At 45.3% G+C, this 25,970-nt stretch overlaps 1 protein-coding gene across 4 annotated transcripts in view; it reads right to left on the bottom strand.

The window, feature by feature from the left end:
- Positions 1 to 1,318: 1,318 nt before the first annotated feature.
- The window catches only part of LOC132765831 (uncharacterized), a 66,675-nt gene continuing 42,023 nt past the window's right edge, over positions 1,319 to 25,970 (bottom strand). For all 4 annotated transcript variants that reach the window (XM_067464997.1, XM_067464998.1, XM_067465000.1 and 1 more), the window contains 6 exons: positions 25,261 to 25,416; positions 23,486 to 23,641; positions 15,715 to 16,389; positions 13,523 to 13,687; positions 7,165 to 7,842; positions 1,319 to 4,689 (listed from right to left, as the gene is read on the bottom strand). In XM_067464997.1, coding sequence (XP_067321098.1) covers positions 4,586 to 4,689; positions 7,165 to 7,842; positions 13,523 to 13,687; positions 15,715 to 16,389; positions 23,486 to 23,641; positions 25,261 to 25,416 — 1,934 coding nt within the window. In that variant the 3' untranslated portion in view covers positions 1,319 to 4,585. The remainder of the gene's footprint in view (positions 4,690 to 7,164; positions 7,843 to 13,522; positions 13,688 to 15,714; positions 16,390 to 23,485; positions 23,642 to 25,260; positions 25,417 to 25,970) is intronic.

Here is a 25,970-nt window from a genome sequence, read left to right as displayed (position 1 = left end):
GGAATGACCAGGGTGAGACAAAGGACTCTTGTCTGCTGGAGCTAGCTGTGAATGTTTCAGCTGATCACCTTGATTAGCATTCAATGGCTTGGAAGTGCCTGGGGGGAATCTTTTGCTGAGAGTGATTTTATGTGCCTGTTTTTCCTACTTCCCATTTTTCCATATAGCCCATATAGCCCGGAAAAACCTACAACAACCCAGTGATTCCGGCCATGAAAGCCTTCGACAATAAATCCATCATTGTTTGAGTCTGTACTACAACTCCCAAACTCAAGGTTAATACCCATCAAACCCTTCTAGTGTTTTCTGTTAGTCATGGGAGTTCTGTGTGCCACATTTGGTTCAATTCCATCATTGGTGGAGTTCGGAATGCTCTTTGATTGTAGGTGAACTATAAAGCCCAGCAACTACAACTCCCAAATAACAAAATCAATTTTTTGAGTGATGGTGACTCGTTGGCCTGATAGGTGTCTTGTGTCCAAATTTGGTGTCAATCTGTCCAGTGGTTTTTGAGTTATGTTAATCTCACAAACGAACATTACATTTTTAGTGGGTTGTTGTAGGTTTTTCCGGGCTATATGACCATGTCCTAAAGGCATTCTCCCCTGACGTTTCGCATGCATCTATGGCAAGCATCCTCAGAGGTAGTGAGGTCTGTTGGAAGTAGGAAAAATGGGTTTATATATCTGTGGAATGACCAGGGTGGGACAAAGGACTCTTGTCTGCTGGGGCTAGGTGTGAATGTTTCAGCTGATCACCTTGATTGGCATTCAATGGCTTGGAAATGCTTGGGGGGAATCTTTTGTTGAGAGTGATTTTATGTGCCTGTTTGTTTCCCCTCTGTTGTTTTGCTGTTGTAATTTTTGAGTTTTTTAATACTGGTAGCCAGATTTTGTTCGTTTTCATGGTTTCTTCCTTTCTGTTTTTTGTCCCACCCTGGTCATTCCACATTTTTCCTAGTTCCAACAGACCTCACTACCTCTGAGGATGCTTGCCATAGATGCAGGCGAAACGTCAGGAGAAAAAATGCCTCCAGAACATGGCCATATAGCCCGGAAAAACCTACAACAACCCAGTGCTTCCGGCCATGAAAGCCTTCGGCAATACATTACATTTTTATTTATATAGACAAGCCGTCCCCTGCCACATGTTGCTGTGGCGCAGTCTGTGTATATGTGTGCTGTGTGTATATATATTTGTGTATACATGTGTGGTTTTGCATATGCGTTGTAATGTGTATTTTTTTTTTGTCTTTTTAAGTCTCTTCCACTGTGTTTTTCAGTGTTTTTATTTATATAGATGATTTCAGAAGCTGACCTTCTTTCCTATTAAAGATGTTTTAATGGCTTTACATGTCACTAGAGAATAACAAAACTTCATAAACCATTCTTGAAAATAAACCTACGAGTTATAGTTCATAGGCCGTATAACTTTTTTATATTAAAAAAAACCTCCAATGAGAAGAAGTAGTTCTTTTTCTAGGGAGAGAAAACCTGTTTCTTCTTTCTTCCCCCGTCACCCTTGCGAATACGGCAAGTATTATCGGCATCGGCAGTTGCCGGTCTGCTTGATTCCACACCACCTGATAGCCGTGTCCAGGAACCTCCACAGGTGAAGTACTGCTAGGACCGATTGCTACATGTTGGCGCATTGACTCTGCTGTTATTCCAGGAAAACACTGGAAATGATCAAGGGTCTGGAGAACAAGCCCTATGAGGAGTGGCTTAAGGAGCTGGGCATGTTTAGCCTGAAGAAGAGAAGGCTGAGAGGAGATATGATAGCCATGTATAAATATGTGAGAGGAAGCCACAGGGAGGAGGAGGGAGCAAGCTTGTTTTCTGCTTCCTTGGAGACTAGGACGCAATGGAACAATGGCTTCAAACTACAAGAGAGGAGATTCCATCTGAACATGAGGAAGAACTTCCTGACTGTGAGAGCCGTTCAGCAGTGGAACTCTCTGCCCCAGAGTGTGGTGGAGGCTCCTTCTTTGGAAGCTTTCAAACAGGGGGTGGATGGCCATCTGTCAGGGGTGCTTTGAATGCAATATTCCTGCTTCTTGGCAGAATGGGGTTGGACTGGATGATGGCCCAGGAGGTCTCTTCCAACTCTTTGATTCTATGATTCTCTGCAGTACTTGATCTGGCCCTTGCTAAATCTTCCACACTTAGTGGTGGTATTATTTATTATTTATCTACAGTATTTCTATTCCGCCCTTCTCACCCCGCAGGGGACTCAGGGCGGATCACAATGTGCACATACAAGGCAAACATTCAATGCCAGTTAGACATACAACATATATAGATGGACACGGAGGCTATTTAACACTCCAGCTTTTCTGGCTTTATGAGGGTATGCTGGCTTCCAGCTCATTGGACGGTGGAGCAGCCGCTTCACGATCCACTGTGACACCGAGTCCTTTGATGGAGTACTTCCTCATTCTTCTGCACGCTGCTGGAAGGTTTTATGGCGTCGTAAATTAGTTAAATTAGCCTCCCCGCATAAAGCGGTACCTAACTTTCCTACTTGACATATGCAACTGTCTTTCGGGCTGCATAGATCGACAGCAAGCTAGACTAATGCCCAGAAGCTCACTCTGACCTGGGCTGGCTTCGAACCCGTGACCTCTCAGTTAGTAGTGATTTAATGCAGCTGGGTTTTTAAACAGAAACTGGATGGCCATCTGTCAGGGGTGATTTGAATGCAATATTCCTGCTTCTTGGCAGAATGGGGTTGGACTGGATGGCCCATGAGGTCTCTTCCAACTCTTGGATTCTATGATTCTATGAGGAAGAACTTCCTGACTGTGAGAGCCGTTCAGCAGTGGAACTCTCTGCCCCGGAGTGTGGTGGAGGCTCCTTTTTTGGAAGCTTTGAAACAGAGGCTGGATGGCCATCTGTCAGGGGTGATTTGAATGCAATATTCCTGCTTCTTGGCAGGGGGTTGGACTGGATGGCCCAGGAGGTCTCTTCCAACTCTTTGATTCTATAATTCTGCTGGATCCCCCAGCTAGCTGCTCCACAGCCCGGTCCTGTATTGGTACTTAACTTTCCCTTTTGGAGTTTTCCTTTCTTAGACTTTTGCATTTTGGATGGCCTGTAGTAGGGCCAGGCTGTAGCACAACTGGTAAATCACCAGCAGCAATAGATCACTGCTGACTTCGAAGCCCGGGTCGACGTGTGCACCTGACTGTCAGCCTAGCTTACTGTCCACCTAAGCCAGTGTTTCTCAACCTTGCTAACACAGTGACCCCTAATTATGGTTATTCATGTTGTGGTGACCCCGAACCATAAAATTATTTTTGAGAGCGCAAGGCAGGCTTTGTGCAAGGCCAGGCCTCGTGCAAAGGAGCCCTCACCTGGCCCACACCCTTGCCGGATGGCGAAAGGGAGAGGCAGGCTTTGCGCAAGGCCAGGTCTTGCGCAAAGGAGCCCTCACCTGGCCCGCACCCTTGCCAGCTGCGACCCCTCCAAAATGGCCAAACGACCCCCTTGGGGGCCGCGACCCCCAGCTTGAGAACCACTGACCTAAGATTTCGAAAACAGCTTGAGAGCTGTAAGTAGAGAAATTAGGTACCATTTCAAAAGCAGAGGAGGTATTTTACGGCACCATAAAAGGAAATACCAGAAATGCCAGTGACCAAAAGGAAGGAGGAATTCTGTGATGGCTCGTCGTCATAGAGGATGGATTGACAGCACCCCCCTGTGGCCAGAATCGAGCACAACCTCCAGGGCGCCGAAGTTGGATGCCGACACGACATACCTCTGTCTGTTTGTCCTGTCTGTTTCAACAACATTGAATGTTTGCCGTGTATGTGTTCTGTGATCCGCCCTGAGTCCCCTTGGGGAGATAGGGTAGAATCCCCTTGGGGAGATAGGGTAGAACAAGCCCTATGAGGAGCGGCTTAGGGAACTGGGCATGTTTAGCCTGAAGAAGAGAAGGCTGAGAGGAGATATGATAGCCATGTATAAATATGTGAGAGGAAGCCACAGGGAGGAGGAGGGAGCAAGCTTGTTTTCTGCTTCCTTGGAGACTAGGACGCGGAACAATGGCTTCAAACTACAAGAGAGGAGATTCCATCTGAACATTAGGAAGAACTTCCTGACTGTGAGAGCCGTTCAGCAGTGGAACTCTCTGCCGCGGAGTGTGGTGGAGGCTCCTTCTTTGGAAGCTTTTAAGCAGGGGCTGGATGGCCATTTGTCAGGGGTGATTTGAATGCAATATTCCTGCTTCTTGGCAGAATGGGGTTGGACTGGATGGCCCAGGAGGTCTCTTCCAACTCTTTGATTCTATGATTCTATGAATATAAATAAAATATATTATTATTATCATATTGTTCGAGGTTTCTTGGTTGTTTCCCGAGCTGCTGGAGTCAGACTGACAGCTGAAGGTGGATTTGTGGTTGTCGTAGTTGTCTGCTTCTCTGTTATTGTTTTCACAAGTCCGAACAATTGGTCCAGTTTTGTTTCCATGACTTGAAAGTTTGCTCTGCTCTCCTCCAGTGAGACTTTGCAAGACGGTCCTGTCCTCCGCCATGTCCTGGAGGGTGGATTCGTGAATTTCGGGGTGGCCTGTTTAACATAATACATCATACAAGAGCTTTCCTGTGTTTTCCTCCTTGGCTTCTTGTTCTCATGTTATGAAAGGGTATTTCTTGGGATAGTGTTGCCACAGTAGGGGGGACTTCTTCCTCTGAAACAGAGAAGCAATGCTTTATTTCTTACAGTTATGAGATATTTAACATTACAAATACGACAGTATTTATACCTACTAAACCCATTTCAACATTAATAAAAGCATTTCAACATTAATACTTTTTAATTGCACCAGGACTGTGGCGCAGCTGGCTGGGAGTCAGCTGCATTAAGATCACAACTGACAGAAAGGTCATGAGTTCAAAGCCTGCCCAGGTCAGAGTGAGCTTCCGGTCATTTGTCTAGCTTGCTGTCGACCTTTGCAGCCCGAAAGTTGCACCAGCTTACTGTCTGTCGACCTTTGCAGCCCAGCTTACTGACTGTCAGCCCAGTTGCATCTGTCAAGTAGGAAATTTAGGTACCGCCTACGCGGGGAGGCTAATTTAACTAATTTACAGTGCCATAAAAATCTCCAGCAAGGCTGCAAAGAATGAGGAAGTACTGGGTTGTTGTAGGTTTTTTTGGGCTATATGGCCATGGTCTAGAGGCATTCTCTCCTGACGTTTCGCCTGCATCTATGGCAAGCATCCTCAGAGGTAGTGAGATCAGTTTTATATATCCACAGATATATAAAAAGGGTTTATATATCTGTGGAATGACCAGGGTGGGACAAAAGACTCTTGTCTGCTGGAGCTAGGTGTGTATGTTTCAACTGACCACCTTGATTAGCATTTGATGGCCTGGCAGTGCCTAGAGCAAACCTTTGTTGAGAGGTGATTAGATGTCCTTGTTTGTTTCCTCTCTGTTGTTTTGCTGTTGTAATTTTAGAGTTTTTTTAATACTGGTAGCCAGATTTTGTTCATTTTTATGGTTTCCTCCTTTCTGTTGAAATTGCCCATGTGATTGTGGATTTCAATAGCTTCTCTGTGTAGTCTGACATGGTGGTTGTGAGAGTGGTTCCAGCATTTCTGTGTTCTCAAATAAAATGCTGTGTCCATGTTGGTTTATTTGAGAGCACAGAAATGCTGGACCACTCTCACAACCACCATGTCAGACTACACAGAGACGCCATTGAAATCCACTAGAAGCATGTGGACAATTTCAACAGAAAGGAGGAAACCATGAAAATGAACAAAATCTGGCTACCAGTATTAAACAACTCTAAAATTACAACAGCACAACAACAGAGAGGAAACAAAAAAGGACATCTAATCACCTCTCAACAAAAGAATACCCCAGGCACTGCCAAGCCATCAAATGCTAATCAAGGTGGTCAGGTGAAACATTCACACCTAGCTCCAGCAGACAAGAGTCCTTTGTCCCACCCTGGTCATTCCACAGATATATAAACCCTTTTTCCTAGTTCCAACAGACCTCACTACCTCTGAGGATGCTTGCCATAGATGCAGGCGAAACGTCAGGAGAGAATGCCTCTAGACCATGGTCATATAGCCTGAAAAAACCTACAACAACCCAGTGATTCCGGCCATGAAAGCCTTCGACAATACAATGAGGAAGTACTCCATCAGTGTCACAAATGGACGGTGAAGCGACAGCTCCCCTGGTGGCCAGAATACCCCCATGAAAAGTTGGAATGCTAAATTGTCTCTGTGTGTCTGTCTATATATGTTGTATGTTTATGGCATTGAATGTTTGCCATGTATGTGTACATTGTAATCAGCCCTGAGTCCCCTGCGGGGAATAATGCTCTATTCCGAACTCAAGAACGGAAAACAGAATGTTGGAGGGCTGGAAAAGAGATATAAAGACGGGCTCAAAGCCATCCGAGAACTGGGAAGCCCTGGCCCTTGAGCGCTCCAGCTGGAGGTCAGCTATGACCAGCAGTGCTGCAGAATTCGAAGAGGCACGAGTGGAGGGTGAAAGAGAGAAACGTGCCACGAAGAAGGGGTGTCAGGCCAACCCCGACTGGGACCACCTCCCACCTGGAAACCCTCACTGTGGGAGAAGATGCAAATCAAGAATAGGGCTCCACAGTCACCTACGGACCCACCGCCAGGACACCCATCTTGGAAGACAATACTACTCGGACGAGGGATTACCTAAGTAAAGTTATCACCAATGAGTGTTTTGCTGTTCTTGAAACATAGCATTCATAATAGAAAATGCCATAATTTTAAGAAATGATTAACGAGAATTCACATAGGGCAGTGTTTTCAACCTGGGGATCGGTGTTGTTTTAATTAAATTGTTTTATACAAACTGGGTTTTTGTTTGGTTCATCTCTGCCTCTGAATACGGCAGAGCCCTGGCATCGTGACAGTAAATATGGAAAGAGAAATCAAATTTAAAAGACTTCATTTCCCCCTTTAGATTAGGAATGAGGAAGTGAAGTCTTTTAAAAGTGATTTTACGTTTCCATATTTACTGTCACGATGCCAGGGCTCTGCCTTATTCAGAGGCAGAGATGAACCAAACAAAAACCCAGTTTATATAAAACAATTTAATTAAAAAAAACTATATGAGAATACACACAGAGACCATTACTTTCTGCATTAAATGCTATCACATGTACCTTCTGTGGCAATCTGGGCATCATGTAGTGATGGGGACAATCCAATGGATTCCTGAGAGCATGTTTCTTCAACTTCCAGAACGGCTGATGCTTCTCCTTCTTTGTTTCCTTGCATCCAATGTACCGGCAAACTTTGGGATACCCTTGCTGGTTCTGTGCTGGCATCTCCTTGTAAAATAACTTCCAATTCTTTGTAGAACGGGCAAGTCCTTGGAGCATTTCCAGGGACGCTGTTATGGGCGAGGACCTCCTTAAACGTCAGCCTCATCTTTTTGGCCTTTGTCCTGCACTCTTCCGCATTCCTGTCGTGTCCTTTCGCCCTCATTTCCGCAGCAATTTCCTCAAACACCTCAATATTCCTGTGCATCACTTGCAGGGCGTCTTGAAATTTCTGCTGTCCCCATATCTCTAAAAGGTCATGGGTTTCGTGTATTTTCCACGTAATACCTTTCCCCTTTCCCTTTCTTTTAACTTCCTCAACTGTTCCTTCATTTTGCCCAGTAGTTCTCAGTGAAGAGAGGTATTCTAGAGAATTAGTAGCAGAGTGCTGGGAAAGGAGTTTCATTAGTTCTGTTTTAAGGAAGGATGTGGAAATGCCTTGTGGACAGTAATGGGAAGTGCCACAGCAAGGTAATTTTTCGTAGCAATCCCGTTGAAGTGCTGTTTTCTGATGGATACCTGGAAAACAAACAAAAGAGAAGCAATGCAGACTGAGCACCATTGTCTTGTGGGGTTCCTCAGGGCTCAATATTGTCTCCCATGTTGTTTAACATCTACATGAAGCCGCTGGGGGAGATCATCCGGAGTTTCGGGGTACGGTGTCATCTGTACGCGGATGATGTCCAACTCTGTCACTCCTTTCCACCTGCTACTAAGGAGGCTGTCCAGGTCCTGAACCGGTGCTTGGCCGCTGTGACGGTCTGGATGAAGGCAAACAAATTGAAATTGAATCCAGACAAGACAGAGGTCCTCCTGGTCAGTCGCAAGGCCGAACAGGGCATAGGGTTACAGCCTGTGTTGGATGGGGCCGCACTCCCCCTGAAGACGCAGGTTCGCAGCTTGGGTGTGACCCTGGACTCATCGCTGAGCCTGGAACCCCAGGTTTCGGCGGTGACCAGGGGAGCATTTGCACAGCTAAAGCTTGTGCGCCAGCTGCGCCCGTACCTTGGGAAGTCTGACTTGGCCACGGTAGTCCACGCTCTGGTTACATCCCGTTTAGACTGCTGCAACGCTCTCTATGTGGGGTTGCCTTTGAAGACAGCTCGGAAGCTCCAACTAGTCCAACGCTCGGCAGCCATGATTTTAACAGGAGCGGAGCGCAGGGAGCATACAACCCCCCTGTTGCGCCAACTCCACTGGCTACCGATCTGCTACCGGGCTGAATTCAAAGTGCTGGCGTTGGCCTTTAAAGCCCGAAACGGTTCCGGCCCAAGCTACCTATCTGACCACATCTCTGCCTATGAACCCACCAGGACTTTGAGATCTTCCGGGGAGGCCCTGCTCTCGATCCCGCCTGCTTCACAAGCACGGCTGGCGGGGACGAGGGATAGGGCCTTCTCGGTGGTGGCTCCTCGGCTGTGGAACACCCTTCCTACGGACATTAGACTAGCACCATCTCTAATGGTATTCCGCAAAAAGGTAAAGACCTGGATGTTTGTGTAGGCGTTTGAGTAATTTAGTGCAATCTGGTAATGGAACATAGGAATGGAATAATGGATGACGAACCTGGACTACGCTTGGATGATGAGAAGATTGGGTACGGTTGTTTTTCGTAATAATTGTGCATTGTAATTGCTTATTGGTAATTTATGGATAATGTGTTAAGTCAATTGTTATATGTTGTATGGAACCACTGCTGTTTCTACTGTTTTTGTTCATTCGTTCAGTCGTCTCCGACTCTTCGTGACCTCATGGACCAGCCTACGCCAGAGCTCCCTGTCGGCCGTTACCACCCCCAGCTCCTTCAAGGTCAGTCCAGTCACTTCAAGGATGCCATCCATCCATCTTGCCCTTGGTTGGCCCCTCTTCCTTTTGCCTTCCACTTTCCCCAGCATAATTGTCTTCTCTAGGCTTTCCTGTCTCCTCATGATGTGGCCAAAGTACTTCAACTTTGTCTCTAGTATCTTTCCCTCCAGTGAGCAGTCGGGCTTTATTTCCTGGAGGATGGACTGGTTGGATCTTCTCGCAGTCCAAGGCACTCTCAGCACTTTCCTCCAGCACCACAGCTCGAAAGCATCGATCTTCCTTCGCTCAGCCTTCCCTAAGGTCCAGCTCTCACATCCGTAGGTTACTACAGGGAAGACCATGGCTTTGACTAGGCGGATCTTTGTTGCCAGTCTGATGTCTCTACTCTTCACTATTTTATCGAGACTGGACATTGCTCTCCTCCCAAGAAGGAAGCGTCTTCTGATTTCCTGGCTACAGTCTGCATCTGCAGTAATCTTTGCACCTAGAAATACAAAGTCTGTCACGGCCTCCACGGTTTCTCCCTCTATTTTCCAGTTGTCAATCATTCTTGTTGCCATGATCTTGGTTTTTTTGACGTTTAGCTGCAACCCGGCTTTTGCGCTTTCTTCTTTCACCTTGATTAGAAGGCTCCTCAGCTCCTCCTCGCTTTCGGCCATCAGAGTGGTGTCATCTGCATATCTGAGGTTGTTAATGTTTCTTCCAGCAATTTTCACCCCAGATTTGCATTCATCAAGCCCCGCACATCGCATGATGTGTTCTGCATACAAGTTAAAAAGGTTGGGTGAGAGGATGCAGCCTTGCCGTACGCCTTTCCCAATCTTGAACCAGTCTGTTGTTCCGTGGTCAGTTCTGACTGTTGCGACTTGGTCCTTGTACAGATTCCTCAGGAGAGAGACAAGGTGGCTTGGTATGCCCATCCCACCAAGAACTTGCCACAATTTATTATGATCCACACAGTCAAAGGCTTTAGAGTAGTCAATGAAGCAGAAGTAGATGTTTTTCTGAAACTCCCTGCCTTTCTCCATTATCCAGCGGATATTGGCAATCTGGTCTCTGGTTCCTCTGCCTTTTCTGAACCCAGCTTGAACATCTGGCAACTCTCGCTCCATGTATTGCTGGAGTCTTCCTTGCAGGATCTTGAGCATTACCTTACTGGCATGAGAAATAAGGGCCACTGTACGGAAGTTTGAGCAGTCTTTCGCATTTCCCTTTTTTGGTATGGGGATATAAGTTGATTTTTTCCAGTCTGATGGCCATTCTTGTGTTTTCCATATTTGCTGGCAAATGGCATGCATCACCTTGACAGCATCATCTTTTAAGATTTTAAACAGTTCAGCTGGGATCCCGTCGTTTCCTGCTGCCTTGTTGTTAGCAATGCTTCTTAAGGCCCATTCAACCTCACTCCTCAGGATGTCTGGTTCTAATTCATTCACCACACCGTCAAAGCTATCCTCGATATTGTTATCCTTCCTATATAGATCTTCTGTATAGTCTCACCACCTTCTCTTGATCTCTTCAGCTTCTGTTAGGTCCCTGCCATCTTTGTTTCTTATCATACCAATTTTTGCCTGAAATTTACCTCCAATGTTTCTAATTTTCTGGAAGAGGTCTCTTGTCCTTCCTATTCTGTTGTCTTCTTCCACTTCCATGCATTGCTTATTTAAAAATAGTTCCTTATCTCTTCTGGCTAACCTCTGGAATTGCGCATTTAACTGGGCATATCTCCCCTTATTATCCCTGTTTCCTTTTGCTTTCCTCCTTTCTTGGGCTACTTCCAGTGTCTCAGCAGACAACCATTTTGCCTTCTTGGTTTTCTTTTTCTTTGGAACGTACTTTGTTGCCGCCTCCTGAACAATGTCGCGGACTTCTGTCCATAGTTCTTCTGGGACTCTGTTTACTAAATCTAGTCCTTCAAATCTGTTCTTCACTTCCACTGTATATTCGCTACTGTTTTTACTGTTTGTGAACTGCTGTGAGTCGCCTTCGGGCTTGAGATACAGCGGTATAGAAGCAAAGTAAATAAATAAATAAATAAATAAATACAATATATTATATTATTAGCATAGTACAATATCAGTATTATTGTTGTTGTTCATCCGTTCAGTCAGAGCTCCCCGTTGGGCATCACCACCCCCAGCTCCTTCAAGGTCAAGCCAGTCACTTCAAGGATCATTTTTATATATTACTATATTTATTATTTATTTATTTATTTATTTATTTACTTTGCTTGTATACCGCAGTTTCTCAGCCCGTAGGCGACTCAACGCGGTTCACAACAAGAGCAAAAAGACAATCATAACAACATACAATTTAAAAACCATTAACAGCACAGTATACAAAGTGATGACACATCAATAACAACACATTAACGTCTCGTAACTAGAATCGTGATCCAATTCGTCGTCCATAATTCCGTTCCTATATTCATCGTATTCATTGCACTATATTGTACTATACCATTATATTGTAATACTAGCCGTCCCCTGCCATGCATTGCTGTGGCCCAGTCTGTGTATATGTGGCCCCCTCCCTGTCCAGGGACGACCTAGCTATGGTGATCCAGGCTACGGTCATCTCAAGACTGGACTACTGTAACGCCCTCTACATTGGCCTTCCTCTGTCGGTGATCCGGAAGCTCAAGTTGGTACAAAATGCAGCTGCTCGTCTTCTTGCGGGAATTCCGATGAGATGCCGCATAACACCAATCTTACTGCAGCTGCATTGGTTACCAATTGAGCACCAGATCACTTTCAAAGTGATGGTACTCACCTTTAAGGCCTTGCATGGTCTGGGGCCGATGTATCGGAGGGACCACCTCACCCCCTACCAACCCCAGAGATCCCTCCGTTGTGAGAACCAAGATCTATTGGAAGTCCCCAGTGTCAAGACCTTGCGTCTAACAGCAACCAGACGCAGAGCCTTCACAGCAGTGGCACCATCACTCTGGAATACTTTGTCACCTGAAGTCCGTGCCTTGCGGGACCTATCAGCTTTCCGCAGGGCATGTAAGACATACCTGTTTCGACAGGCTTTTAATGTTTGATATTGTTGTTTTTAAATTGTTTTAAATTGCTTTTAAATTTTGTTAGATTTTAGCTATTGCTCCGAGCCCCAGGGGAGTGGCGGCATATAAGTTCAAACAATAAATAAATAAATAAATAAATAAAATACCAAATCCAAACCCCTAGGTTGTGGTGAAGCCACAACCCCCTTTTTTTCTGCCTAAGAGTTTAATAATGGACGGAATCATTACAAAATGAACTGGAAGAAAATCCTACTTTATATTTCTCAGTAAAACGTTTGACTATTTATTTACTTCATTTGTATACCGCCATTCTCAGCCCTAAGGCGACTCAGCGGTTTACAACAATCAAGCAAAAACAAGGCGAACAATCAAGGCAAAAATTCAATGCGGCATCAACAAGGTACTTAAAAAACAGTTAACACAGAAACAAATTAAACAATTTAACAGTAATAAACATTCAAGTGGCGTCTCATAACTAGAATCATGATCCAAACTCGTCAGTCGTAGTTCCATTTCCTGAAATACATTGCACTGCTTATTCAAACGCCTGTTCAAATAACCAGGTTTTCACTTTCCTCCGGAATACCATCAATGAGGGGGCCAATCTGATGTCCGTGGGAAGGGCGTTCCACAGCCGAGGGGCCACGACCGAGAAGGCCCTGTCTCTCGTCCCCGCCAGCCGCACCTGTGTTGCAGGCAGGATCGAGAGCAGGGCCTCCCCGGAAGATCTCAAAGTCCTAGTGGGTTCGTAGGTGGAGATGCGATCGGATAGGTAACTTGGGCCAGAACCGTTTAGGGCTTTATAGGCCAAAGCCAGCACTTTGAATTGGGCCCGGTAGCAAATTGGTAGCCAATGGAGCTGGCGCAACAGAGGGATTGTATGCTCCCTGTGTGCCGCCCCTGTTAGTATCATGGCTGCCACACGCTGGACCAATTGAAGCTTCCGAGCCGTCTTAAATGGCAACCCCATGTAGAGAGCTTTGCAGTAGTCTAAACGGGATGTAACAAGAGCGTGGACTACCGTGGCCAAGTCAGACTTCCCAAGGTACGGGCGCAGCTGGTGCACTAGTTTTAACTGTGCGAATGCTCTCCTGGTCACCGCCAAAACCTGGGGTTCCAGGCTCAGTGGTGAATCCAGGATCACACCCAAGCTGCGAACCTGCACCTTCAAGGGGAGTGCGACCCCATCCAACACAGGCTGTAACCTTATACCCTGTTCGGCCTTGCGACTGACCAGGAGTACCTCTGTCTTGTCTGGATTCAGTTTCAATTTGTTCGCCCTCATCCAGACCGTCACAGCAGCCAGACACCGGTTCAGGACCTCGACAGCCTCCTTAGTACTACGTTTTGAATTAAATGTCTTACCACTATCTGCTTCTGGTTCTTCAACTGAATGTGCCAGAAGGCTGACACCAGTCTTTTCATGTTCTCCAAAAGGCGTTTGCAGGGGTGTGGATTGCCCAGATTCAGTAAGGCCTGGAGACACCAGGAGGACTCCATTTGCGTCAAATTCCTCTTTTGCTCCTGGCTCTACAAAATAATAGAATTCATGGTTGTACATCTGTGTCAATTGTGATTCAAAATAATAATAATAATAATAATAATAATAATAATAATAATAATAGGTACTTGCCCCAGATGCAAATTAGAGTAAGCACTTGACCCTTTACATTTGGGAGTAAAGCTATAAAATAACTTTTTTTTGCACTGATGTGTAATAATGAAAACAGGAATCACATTTAAAAGACTTAATTTACCCCTTAAATTAGGATTGAGTGTAACCACAGCTATGGGAACTTATAATAAGCTTATGACTTATGCTGTTCTGAGGATATGTTATTGAAACCAACTACCATATACACTTGAGTATAAGCTGGCCCGAATATAAGCCAAGGCACCTAATATTTCCACACACAAAAACTGGGTAAACTTATTGAGTCAAGTATAAGCCAAGGGTGAGAAATGCAGCAGCTACTAGTACATTTCAAAATAAAAATAGATACCAATAATTGAGGCATCAGTAGGTTAAAGGTTTTTGAATATTTATTTCAAAGAAAAACAATAAACTAGCTCTGTAAGTGGGAAGAAGGCATGCAGCTGGCTTGCTGTGCCGAGAGGAGAGGCCAGGCCCAGTCTTGCAAGAAGGTGCTTGGTTGCTGTGCCAAGGGGAGAGGCTGCGCATCTTCTTCTCCACTCTTGGCACAGAGACCCAACTGGGTTGCTGTGCTGAGAGGGAAGAAGAGGAAGGCATGCAGCTTCTCTCTTTTCTTTTCAAGAGGAGAGGCCAGTTCCAATCCGGCGGGAAGGTGCATGACTGATGAGCCATGCACCTTCTTCTCCTCCCCTCTCTGCATAGGCACCCAGCTGGTTTACTGTGCCGAGAGGAAAGGAGAGGCCGCACACCTTCCCCTTCTCTCTCGGCACAAAGACCCTGCTGGGTTGCTGTGCTGAGAGGAAAGAAGAGGCCACACACCTTCCTCTCCTCTCTTGGCACAGAGAGCCCGCAGGGTTGCCATGCTGAGAGGAAAGGAGAGGACGCGCACCTTTCTCTCCTCTTCTCTCAGCACAGAGACCCAGCTGGATCTCTGTGCCGAGACAGAAATTGAGGCCACACACCTTCCTCTCCTCTCTTGGCACAGAGAGCCCGCTGGGTTGCTGTGCTGAGAGGAAAGGAGAGGACATGCACCTTTCTCTCCTCCTCTCTCAGCACAGAGACCCAGCTGGTTGCTGTGTTGCAAGGAGAGGCTGCACGCCTTACTCTCCTCTCTCGGCACAGAGAGCAAGCTGGGTTGCTGTGCAGAGAGGAAAAGAGAGGCCACGCAGCTTCATCTCCTCTCCCCACTGAGTTGCTGTGCTGAGAGGAAAGGAGAGACCGCGAACCTTTCTCTCCTCATCTCTTGGAACAGAGACCTAGGTGGGTTGCTGTGCCAAGAGGACAGAAGAGGCCGCGCACCTTCCCCTCCTCCTCTCTCCTAGCAGAGACCCAGATGGGAAGCCATGTGCCTTCCTGTCCTCCCCTCTCGGCACAGAGACCCAGGTGGGTCTCTGTGCCGAGATGGAAGTAGAGGCCCAAACCTTCCTCTCCTCTCTCGGCACAAAGACCCCGCTGGGTTGTTGTGCTGAGAGGGAAGAATTGGCCACACACCTTCCTCTCCTCTCTTGGCACAGAGAGCCTGCTGGGTTGCCATGCTGAGAGGAAAAGAGAGGCCGCACACCTTCCTCTCCTCCTCTTTTGGCACAGAGAGCCCACTGGATTGCTGTGCTGAGAGGGAAGGAGAGGCTGTACGCCTTCCTCTTCTCTCAGCATAGAGACCCAGCTGGGTAACTGTGCCAAAAGGGGAGGAGGCACACTGCTGGTAGAAGCCCTGCAAAAGGCTTATTTCGGCCCCACGCCTTCCTGCCAGGACCATCACTCGAGTAGAAGCTGAGGGGGCCTTTTTTTCAGCACAATAATGTGCTGAAAAATTAGGCTTATACTCAAGTATATACAGTACTTGTAATGCCATAATTCAAAAAAAGGGACCATTACTTTCTGGATAAATTTCTATCATATATACCCTCTGTGGCAATCTGGGCATCATGTAGTGATTGGGACAGTCCAATGGATTCCTGAGAGCATGTTTCTTCAACTTCTGGAACTGCTGGTGCTTTTCCTTCTTGGTCTGCTTGCACCGAACTTTGAGACAATCTTGTTGATTCTGTGCTGGCATCTCTACGTAAAATAACTTCTAATTCTTTGTAGAACGGGCAAGTTATTGGAGCATTTCCAGATACTTTGTTATGGGCGATTACCTCCGTAAACGTTAGTCGCATCTTTTTGGCCTTTGCTCTGCATTCTTCCGCGTTCCGGTTGTGCCCTCTTGCCCTCATTTCAGTAGCAATTTCCTGAAATACCTCGATATTCCTGTGCACCCCATGCAGGGCATCTTGAAATTTCTGCTGCCCCCATATATCTAAAAGGTCCCGGGTTTCATCTAGTTTCCACCTAATACCTTTTCCTCTTCCCTTTCCTCTTCTTTGGACCTCTCGTGGTCCATCTTCATCCATTTGCCCAATTGCTCTCAGTGAAGGGAGGTATTCTAGAAAATCGTTAGCGGAATGCTGGGAAAGTAGTTTAATTAGTTCCTTTATCAGAAATGATGTTGACCTGTCTTGTGAACAGTAATGTGAAGTCCCACAGCATGGTAATTTTTCATAGCAATCCTGTTGAAGTCCTGTTTTCTGACTGATGCCTGGAAAACAAAGAAATGCAGGGTTAATGTATTTATTTATTATTCATTTATTTACCTCCAGCAAAGGATCACCGCCTTGTCGGGGCGCTGGAGCTTGAGCACCTCAATGATGTCATGAGCGAAACCGTGAAGGGCCACCCAAGACGGGACGGTCGTGGCAGAGAGGTCAGACCAAGCGTGATCCCTGGGGAAGGCAATGGCAAACCACTCCAGTATCCTTGCCAAGAAAACTAAATGGACCAGTACAACCAGAGATATGTCGGTATGCCATTGGAAGATGGGACTCCCAGGTCGGAAGATGGCCAAAATGCTACTGGGGAGGAGCAGAGGATAAGTTCAACTAGCCCCAGATGTGATGACGCAGCTAGCTCAAAGCCGAAAGGAAGGCTAGCGGCCGACGGTACTGGAGGTGAACGACGAATCCGATGCTCTAAAGATCAACACACCATAGGAACCTGGAATGTAAGATCTATGAGCCAGGGAAAATTGGATGTTGTTATTGGTGAGATGTCAAGACTAAAGATAGACATTCTGGGGGTCAGCGAACTGAAATGGACTGGAATGGGCCACTCCACATCAGATGACCACCAGATCTACTACTGCGGACAAGAGGAACATCGAAGAAATGGAGTAGCCTTCATAATTAATAAGAAATTCGCTAAAGCGGTGCTTGGATACAACCCAAAAAATGACAGAATGATCTCAATTCGAGTGCAAGGAAAGCCTTTCAACATTACAGTGATCCAAATATACGCCCCAACCACAGCTGCTGAAGAAGCAGAAGTAGATCAGTTCTATGAGGATCTGCAGGACCTACTGGATAATACACCAAAAAGAGACATTATTTTCATTACAGGAGACTGGAATGCCAAGGTGGTAAGTCAAATGACAACAGGGATCACAGGCAAGCATGGTCTGGGAGAACAAAATGAAGCGGGACGCAGGCTGATAGAATTTTGCCAGGAAAACTCGCTGTGTATAACAAACACTCTCTTCCAACAACCTAAAAGACGGCTTTATACATGGACCTCACCAGATGGTCAGCACCGAAATCAGATTGACTACATCCTTTGCAGCCAAAGGTGGCGGACATCCATCCAGTCGGTGAAAACAAGACCTGGGGCTGACTGTAGCTCAGATCACGAACTTCTTATTGCCCAATTTAGAATAAAACTATAGAGATCAGGGAAAATACACAGACCAGTTAGATATGATCTCACTAATATTCCTAGCGAATATACAGTGGAAGTGAAGAACAGATTTGAAGGACTAGATTTAGTAAACAGAGTCCTAGAAGAACTATGGACAGAAGTCCGAGACATTGTTCAGGAGACGGCAACAAAGTACATTCCAAAGAAAAAGAAAACCAAGAAGGCAAAATGGTTGTCTGCTGAGACACTGGAAGTAGCCCAAGAAAGGAGGAAAGCAAAAGGAAACAGGGATAAGGGGAGATATGCCCAGTTAAATGCACAATTCCAGAGGTTAGCCAGAAGAGATAAGGAACTATTTTTAAATAAGCAATGCATGGAAGTGGAAGAAGACAACAGAATAGGAAGGACAAGAGACCTCTTCCAGAAAATTAGAAACATTGGAGGTAAATTTCAAGCAAAAATTGGTATGATAAGAAACAAAGATGGCAGGGACCTAACAGAAGCTGAAGAGATCAAGAGAAGGTGGCGAGACTATACAGAAGATCTGTATAGAAAGGATAATAATATTGAGGATAGTTCTAACGGTGTGGTGAATGAATTAGAACCAGACATCCTGAGGAGTGAGGTTGAATGGGCCTTAAGAAGCATTGCTAACAACAAGGCAGCAGGAGACGACGGGATCCCAGCCGAACTGTTTAAAATCTTAAAAGATGATGCTGTCAAGGTGATGCATGCCATTTGCCAGCAAATATGGAAAACACAAGAATGGCCATCAGACTGGAAAAAAACAACTTATATCCCCATACCAAAAAAGGGAAATGCAAAAGACTGCTCAAACTTCCGTACAGTGGCCCTTATTTCTCATGCCAGTAAGGTAATGCTCAAGATCCTGCAAGGAAGACTCCAGCAATACATGGAGCGAGAGTTGCCAGATGTTCAAGTTGGGTTTAGAAAAGGCAGAGGAACGAGAGACCAGATTGCCAATATCCGCTGGATAATGGAGAAAGGCAGGGAGTTTCAGAAAAACATCTACTTCTGCTTCATTGACTATTCTAAAGCCTTTGACTGTGTGGATCACAATAAATTGTGGCAAGTTCTTGGTGGGATGGGCATCCCAAGCCACCTTGTCTCTCTCCTGAGGAATCTGTACAAGGACCAAGTCGCAACAGTCAGAACTGACCACGGAACAACAGACTGGTTCAAGATTGGGAAAGGCGTACGGCAAGGCTGCATCCTCTCACCCAACCTTTTTAACGTGTATGCAGAACACATCATGCGATGTGCGGGGCTGGATGAATGCAAAGCTGGGGTGAAAATTGCTGGAAGAAACATTAACAACCTCAGATATGCAGATGACACCACTCTGATGGCCGAAAGCGAGGAGGAGCTGAGGAGCCTTCTAATCAAGGTGAAAGAAGAAAGCGCAAAAGCCGGGTTGCAGCTAAACGTCAAAAAAACCAAGATTATGGCAACAAGAATGATTGACAACTGGAAAATAGAGGGAGAAACCGTGGAGGCCGTGACAGACTTTGTATTTCTAGGTGCAAAGATTACTGCAGATGCAGACTGTAGCCAGGAAATCAGGAGACGCTTACTTCTTGGGAGGAGAGCAATGTCCAGTCTCGATAAAATAGTAAAGAGCAGAGACATCAGACTGGCAACAAAGATCCGCCTAGTCAAAGCCATGGTATTCCCTGTAGTCACCTACGGATGTGAGAGCTGGACCTTAGGGAAGGCTGAGCGAAGGAAGATCGATGCTTTTGAGCTGTGGTGTTGGAGGAAAGTGCTGAGAGTGCCTTGGACTGCGAGAAGATCCAACCAGTCCATCCTCCAGGAAATAAAGCCCGGCTGCTCACTGGAGGGAAAGATACTAGAGACAAAGTTGAAGTACTTTGGCCACATCATGAGGAGACAGGAAAGCCTAGAGAAGACAATTATGCTGGGGAAAGTGGAAGGCAAAAGGAAGAGGGGCCGACCAAGGGCAAGATGGATGGATGGCATCCTTGAAGTGACTGGACTGACCTTGAGGGAGCTGAGGGTGGTAACGGCCGACAGGGAGCTCTGGCGTGGGCTGGTCCATGATGTCACGAAGAGTCGGAGACGACTGAACGAATGAACAACATTTATTTACAGCATGTATATGCCACCCTTCCCACCCTGAAGGGGACTCAGGGCGGATCACAGAACACACACATGGCAAACATTTAATGCTTTTAGATCCCTTCTTGTTTGATCCTGTTCAAATGTGTCTTGAATTCCATCTACCCTTATCTCCACTTGATTCCTTCATCACCTCCCTTTGCATTATCTTCATTTGGTCCAATTTACAAACTATGTAGACTTTCTAATTTGGTGTCCACTGTTTTGACGCCAATCTATCCAGTTTTTTGAAGCGATGCTCCTCCGCCATCAACTCTGCTGGACTGGCCACGTTGTCCAAATGCCCAAATGGAACGAAATGCCCAATTAAGTGTAAGTTTTACATATGTTTATTAATATTAGCTGAGAGGTCGCTTCTGGAGTGAGAGAATCAGCCGTCTACAAAGATGTTGCCCAGGGGACACCTGGATGTCTTGCAATCCTGTAGGGAGGCCTCTCTCATGTCTCCTCGTGTCTCCGAAGTTCTAGGTGCTCTTACTGCCTATTTATTTATTTACTATATTTGTATACCGCTCTTCTCAGCCCTCGGGATGCTTCTCTGTTCTTGAGATGAAAGGCACATGTCTGTGTTTTGGATGGATTAGGGATCAGCTGGTTTTCCTGTAATGGGGGTAAGGGCACCTAGAGCTTTGGAGAGCTTCTGTTCAACCATCTCAAAGCTCCCTGCTTGAACGGTGATGGCACGATTATCAGCATAGATGAAACTCTCTGTCCCTTCTGGCAGTGGCTGGTCATTTGTGTAGATGTTGAACATGGATGGAGCAAGCACGCTCCCCTGAGGCAGGCCGTTCTTCTGTTTCCGCCATCTGCTTCTCTGGCCCTGGAACTCAACAAAGAAGCTCCTATTTTGTAGCAGGTTTCCTATGAGGCGGGTGAGGTGGTCGTCTTTTGTGATATTATACATTTTTCTCAGGGGGAGGCGGTGGTTCACAGTATCATAGGCTGCTGACAGGTCTATGAAGACAGCTCCTGTGATCTGCTGCCTTTCAAAGCCATCTTCTGTCTGTTGAGTAAGGTTCAGCATTTGCAATGTGCAGATTTTGCCTTTTCTGAAGCCAGCTTGCTGTGGGATCAGACATGGGTCTATTTTTTCCGTAATTCTATGCAAAATAAGTCTCTCCAGAACTTTGTAGAGGTGGCACAACAGGGAGATTGGTCTGTAGCTTTTTGGGTCATTACGGTCTTTGCCTGGCTTCAAGATGGCAATGACTCTTGTTTTCCTCCAGATTTTGGGGATCTGACAGGATGCAGTGCAGTTGTTCATCAGCTCCAGCAGCCAGCGCCTTGCTTTTGGACCAAAGTTCTGGATTTGTTTCATTCGTAGATCATCCAAGCCAGCTGCTTTGCCATTTTTTATATTTATTGAGAGCCATGTCCAAATCAGTAGATGTAAAGGGTTCATGAAGGTTGTTGTTCTCAATCTCTTGTTGTCTGGCTATTGGTTTCTTTCCTACTTTGGTGGCAAGGTTGGGTTTCCCATTCTTCAAGAGTTGGTGTGCTATCTGATCTGCCTTTATGTTGGCATGGGTATTAGTTTGTGAAGGGTCATTGCTCAGCCGTCTTAGCAGCCTCCAGGCCTTCTGGCTGCTGCTGCCCATGTCGACCTCTGTGATCAGTTTGATCCACTGATCTTTCTTGGCTTCAGAGATGGAGGACACAATGCTCTGCGCTGCCTGAAGGGTTTGCTCACTAAATGGATCTTTGTTGTGGAGCCTGTCATAGTTTTCCAACAAGGCGGCTGTTTCAGGAGTAATGCCCTGAAGGTAGTTGGTTCTGCAGCTTCTCGGTATAGAGGCCCTTGAGCAGGTTTTCACTATTTCGATGAAGTGCTCGTATTCCTCAGGGATTGGCGCGACAATAAAACTGATAAAATAGAGGGAGAACATGCAGCTAAATAATTTTTGACCAAAAATGGGAAATAGCAACAGCAGTCTGTAGCTTTAAACAATTCTTCCTCTGTGCATGAGGCAGGGTATTGTGGGCAAGCATACAGGTGCAGAGTTGTTTGTTCTGCTCCACAGTCACACAAGGTGGAGGATTCTTTTAGATGGTGCCATTTTGATAGTTTTGATCTACACACTCCACTTCTGCCTCTGTTCAGGGACTTCCAAGTTGCCCATTCTTGGTTTGCCCCTGGAAGAAGACCCTTGTGGGGGGGCATCCAGTTGGGATTTCCTATTTACCTGCCCAAAGGGAGACTCTTCTCTTTGCTAGGGAAACATTAAGAGGAGTGGTGGTTCTAATAAAGCTTTTCATTGATTTGGGTCTACTGGGAGGAGGCTGATAGCCATGCCGTGGGTGGCTTTCAGTGTTCAACCATATTTATATCCAGTTAGCAACAACTTCTCGTCGCACATGGGGGGGGGGGGGAGTTAAAATGTAGCTTGTAGAGTCTATCAACATGTGTAGATTTAAAACATTCTGTGATTATTCTGCACATTTCATTTAATGCTACATTCACCTGCTTCGTGTGGACAGACATGTGCTAAACAGACTTCACACTGGAGCTTAATACACAAGGCCTTCTCATAACGAGGCATTAAGATCACTTCTGACCGAAAGGTCATGAGTTCGAAGCCAGCCTGGGTTGGAGTGAGCTTCTGACCAGTTTGTGTAGCTTGCTGTTGACCTTTGCAGCCCGAAAGACAGTTGCATCTGTCAAGTAGGAAATTTAGGTGCCGCTGATGCGGGGAGGCTAATTTAGCTAATTTACAAGGCCATTAAAATCTCCAGCAAGCATGCAAAGTATGAGGAAGTACTGCATCAGTGTCACAAATGGATGGTGAAGCAACAGCTCCCCTGGTGGCTAGAATATCCTCATGAAAAAAAAGCTGGAATGTTAAATAGCCTCTGTGTGTCTGTCTATATATCTTGTGTGTCTATGGCATTGAATGTTTGCCATGTATATGTACATTGTAATCCGCCCTGAGTCCCCTGCAGGATGAGAAGGGAGGAATATAAATACTGTAAACAAACAAATAAACAAACAAACAGAGCAGGAATAAATATAAATTTACATTTCTCGGTGAGAACGCTTTTGACTACAGTTTAAATAAAATTTATTTATTTATTTATTTATTTACTATTCTTGTATACCGCTGTATCTCAAGCCCGGGGGCGACTCACAGCGGTTTCCAAACAGCAAAGGCAATAAAAACAGCAATAACTAGTATACAATAACAGTTAAATTACACATTTCCATTAATAACTAATAACTAATAAACTATCATCAATACACAATTATCACAAATCCCAACCCTGATCGCCTCATCATCCAAGCGTGATCCAAATTCGTCGTCCATTGTTCCATTCCTATGTTCAAATTACCAACATTGCACTGAATTACTCAAACGCCTGCACGAACATCCAGGTCTTCAACTTTCTACAGAATGTCATGAGAGATGGTGCCAGCCTAACGTCTACAGGAAGGGCGTTCCACAGCCGAGGAGCCACCACCGAGAAGGCCCTATCTCTCGTCCCCGCCAACCGTGCTTGAGAGGCTGGCGGGATCGAGAGCAGGGCCTCCCCGGAAGATCTCAAAGTCCGGGTGGGTTCATAGGCCGATATGCGGTCAGATAGGTATCTTGGGCCGGAACCGTTTAGGGCTTTATAGGCCAGTACCAACACCTTGAATTGGGCCCGGTAGCAAATCGGCAGCCAGTGGAGCTGTGCAACATGGGGGTTGTATGCTCCCTGCGCTCCGCTCCTGTTAGAATCATGGCTGCCGCGCGTTGGACTAGTTGCAGCTTCCGGGCCGTCTTCACAGTTACCTATTTCACAGTTACCTGCTTCTGGTTCTCCAACTGAGTGTGCTGGAAGGTTGACCTGAGTCTTTTTATGTCCTCCAAAAGGCATTTGCACGGGTGGGGATTGTGGAAATTCAATAGGCGATGGAGACACCAGGACGCTGGTCACATCAAATTCCTCTTTTGTCGTTGCCTCTACAAAAGAATAGAATTATTAGTTATACATCTCTGTGTATTTTGATTCAAAATATAAAAATTAGAATAAATACTTGCCCAGGTGCAATATGTACCTGCCCAGGTGCAAATTTATATAAGTACTTCCCCTTTTAAGTATGGGATTAAAGAGATAAAATTCTGTTTCTCACTGTAAAACGTGGAAACAGAAATCAGGCAAGTTGATCCATTTATTAATAACAGATACTGGCTTCAAATCAGGCTTTTTTCCAATGGTTTCTAGATTATTAAGGTCTTCCATGATTTCAAAAGGAGTGTTTGAAATGATTTCTGTAACAAAACAATTTAAATTTCTAACTTGAAGAAAAAGCTACTTTACATTTTTCTGTAAGAACAATTTTGCCTACGGTTTAAAATTGAATACAGTTGGGACAGTCCTTAGCACAGATGGTTAATTACCAGCAGCAATAAATCTTTCCCAACCAAAAAGGTTCTAGCTCAAAGCCGGGGTTGGAGTAAGCACCCCATGTTCAGCCCAGCTTACTGTCCACCTAAGCCAGTGTTTCTCAACCTTGGGGTCGGGACCCCTGAGGGGGTCGCGAGGGGGTGTCAGAGGGGTTGCCAAAGACCATAAGTATTTTCTGATGGTTATGTGGGAAGTTTGAGCCAATTCTATCGTTGGTGGAGTTCAGAATGTTCTTTCATTGTAATGAACTATAAATCCCAGCAACTACAACTACCAAATGTCAAGATCTATTTTCCCCAGACTCCACCAGTGTTCACATTTGGGCATATTGAGTATTCGTGCCAAGTTTGTCCAGATCCACCATCGCATGAGTCCACAGGGCTCTCTGGATATAGGTGAACTACAACTCCTAAACTCAAGGTCAATGCCCATCAAAACCTTCCAGTGTTTTCCATTGGTCATGGGAGCCAAGTTTGGTTCAAATCCATCGCTGGTGGAGTTCAGAATGCTCTTTGATTATAAGTGTACTATAAATCCCAGCAACTACAACTCCTAAATTACAAAATCAATCCTCCCCCAACCCCACTAGCATTCACATTTGGGTGTATTGGGTATTTGTGCCCAGTTTGGCCCATTGAATGAAAATGCATCCTGCAGATAAAATTTTTACATTATGATTTATAACAGTAGTAAAATGACTGTTATGAAGTAGCAACGAAAACAATATTATGGTTGGGGGTCACCACATCATGAGGGACTGTATTAAGGGGTCACGGCATTAGGAAGGTTGAGAACTACTGACCTAAGCAGTTGTAGCTGTGATTAGAGAAATTAGGCACCGCTTAAGCGGGGAGGTATTTGACAGCACCATAAAAAAGCTCACAAAGAACAGGAGGAAGTCTGTGATCAAAACGGTTGTGTTTTTATAGAGAATGGAGCAACATCACCCCCCTGTGGCCAGAATTGAGCATAACCTCCAGGATGTCCAAGTTGGAAAAATGCCAATTCACATACTTCTATCTGTCTGTCCTGTATGTTTAACTACATTGAATGTTTGCTGTGTATATGTTCTGTGATCCACCCTGAGTTTCCTTCAGGGTGAGAAGGGCAGAATATAAATAAATACATACATACATACATACATACATACATACATAAAGTGTTAGACAGTTACCAGCTTCTGGTTCTTGAACTGAATGTGCTGGAACGCTGTCATCAGTTGTTTCATGTCCTCCAAAAGGAATTTGCACAGGTGTGGATTGTGGAGATTCAGTAAGGGCTGGAGAAACCAGGATTCTATTCATGTCAAATTCTTTTTTTACCATTGGCTCTACGAAATAACAGAATGCTTAGTTTTGCATCTCTCTGTATTTTGGTTCAAAAAGTATGTATATATATATGTATGTGTTTGTGTGTGTGTATATATATATATATATATACACACACACACACACACATTTACACATCTACATACATACATACATACATACATATAAACTTGGCCAGGTGTACGATGTACCTGCCCAGGTGCAAATCAGTAGGCTTGGGCAATCCATGGTTCTAAATGGTTCTAAAGTACTTACAAAACTAAAGTTCTGGTGGTGAAAATTTCAGAACTCTAACAAAACTCTCAAAATTTCATAATAAATGACAGATCCTAATTGGTTCTGTCATTAAAATCACCAATAGTGAAATAATAATTAAATTTTGAAAGTTTTGTTAGAGTTCTGAAATTTTCACCACCAGAACTTTAGTTTTGTAAGTGCTTTAGAACCATTTAGAACCATGGATTGCCCAAGCCTACAAATCAGTGTAAGCACCATGACAGTGGCACAGCTGGCTATGACTCAGCTGCATTAAGATCACTACTGACCAAAAGGTCAT

Source organism: Anolis sagrei, chromosome 2 (genome assembly GCF_037176765.1).
Source record: "Anolis sagrei isolate rAnoSag1 chromosome 2, rAnoSag1.mat, whole genome shotgun sequence".
NCBI lineage: Eukaryota > Metazoa > Chordata > Lepidosauria > Squamata > Dactyloidae > Anolis > Anolis sagrei.
Note: the sequence above shows the minus strand (reverse complement) of the source record. Positions and strands in the feature narration are given on the sequence as shown.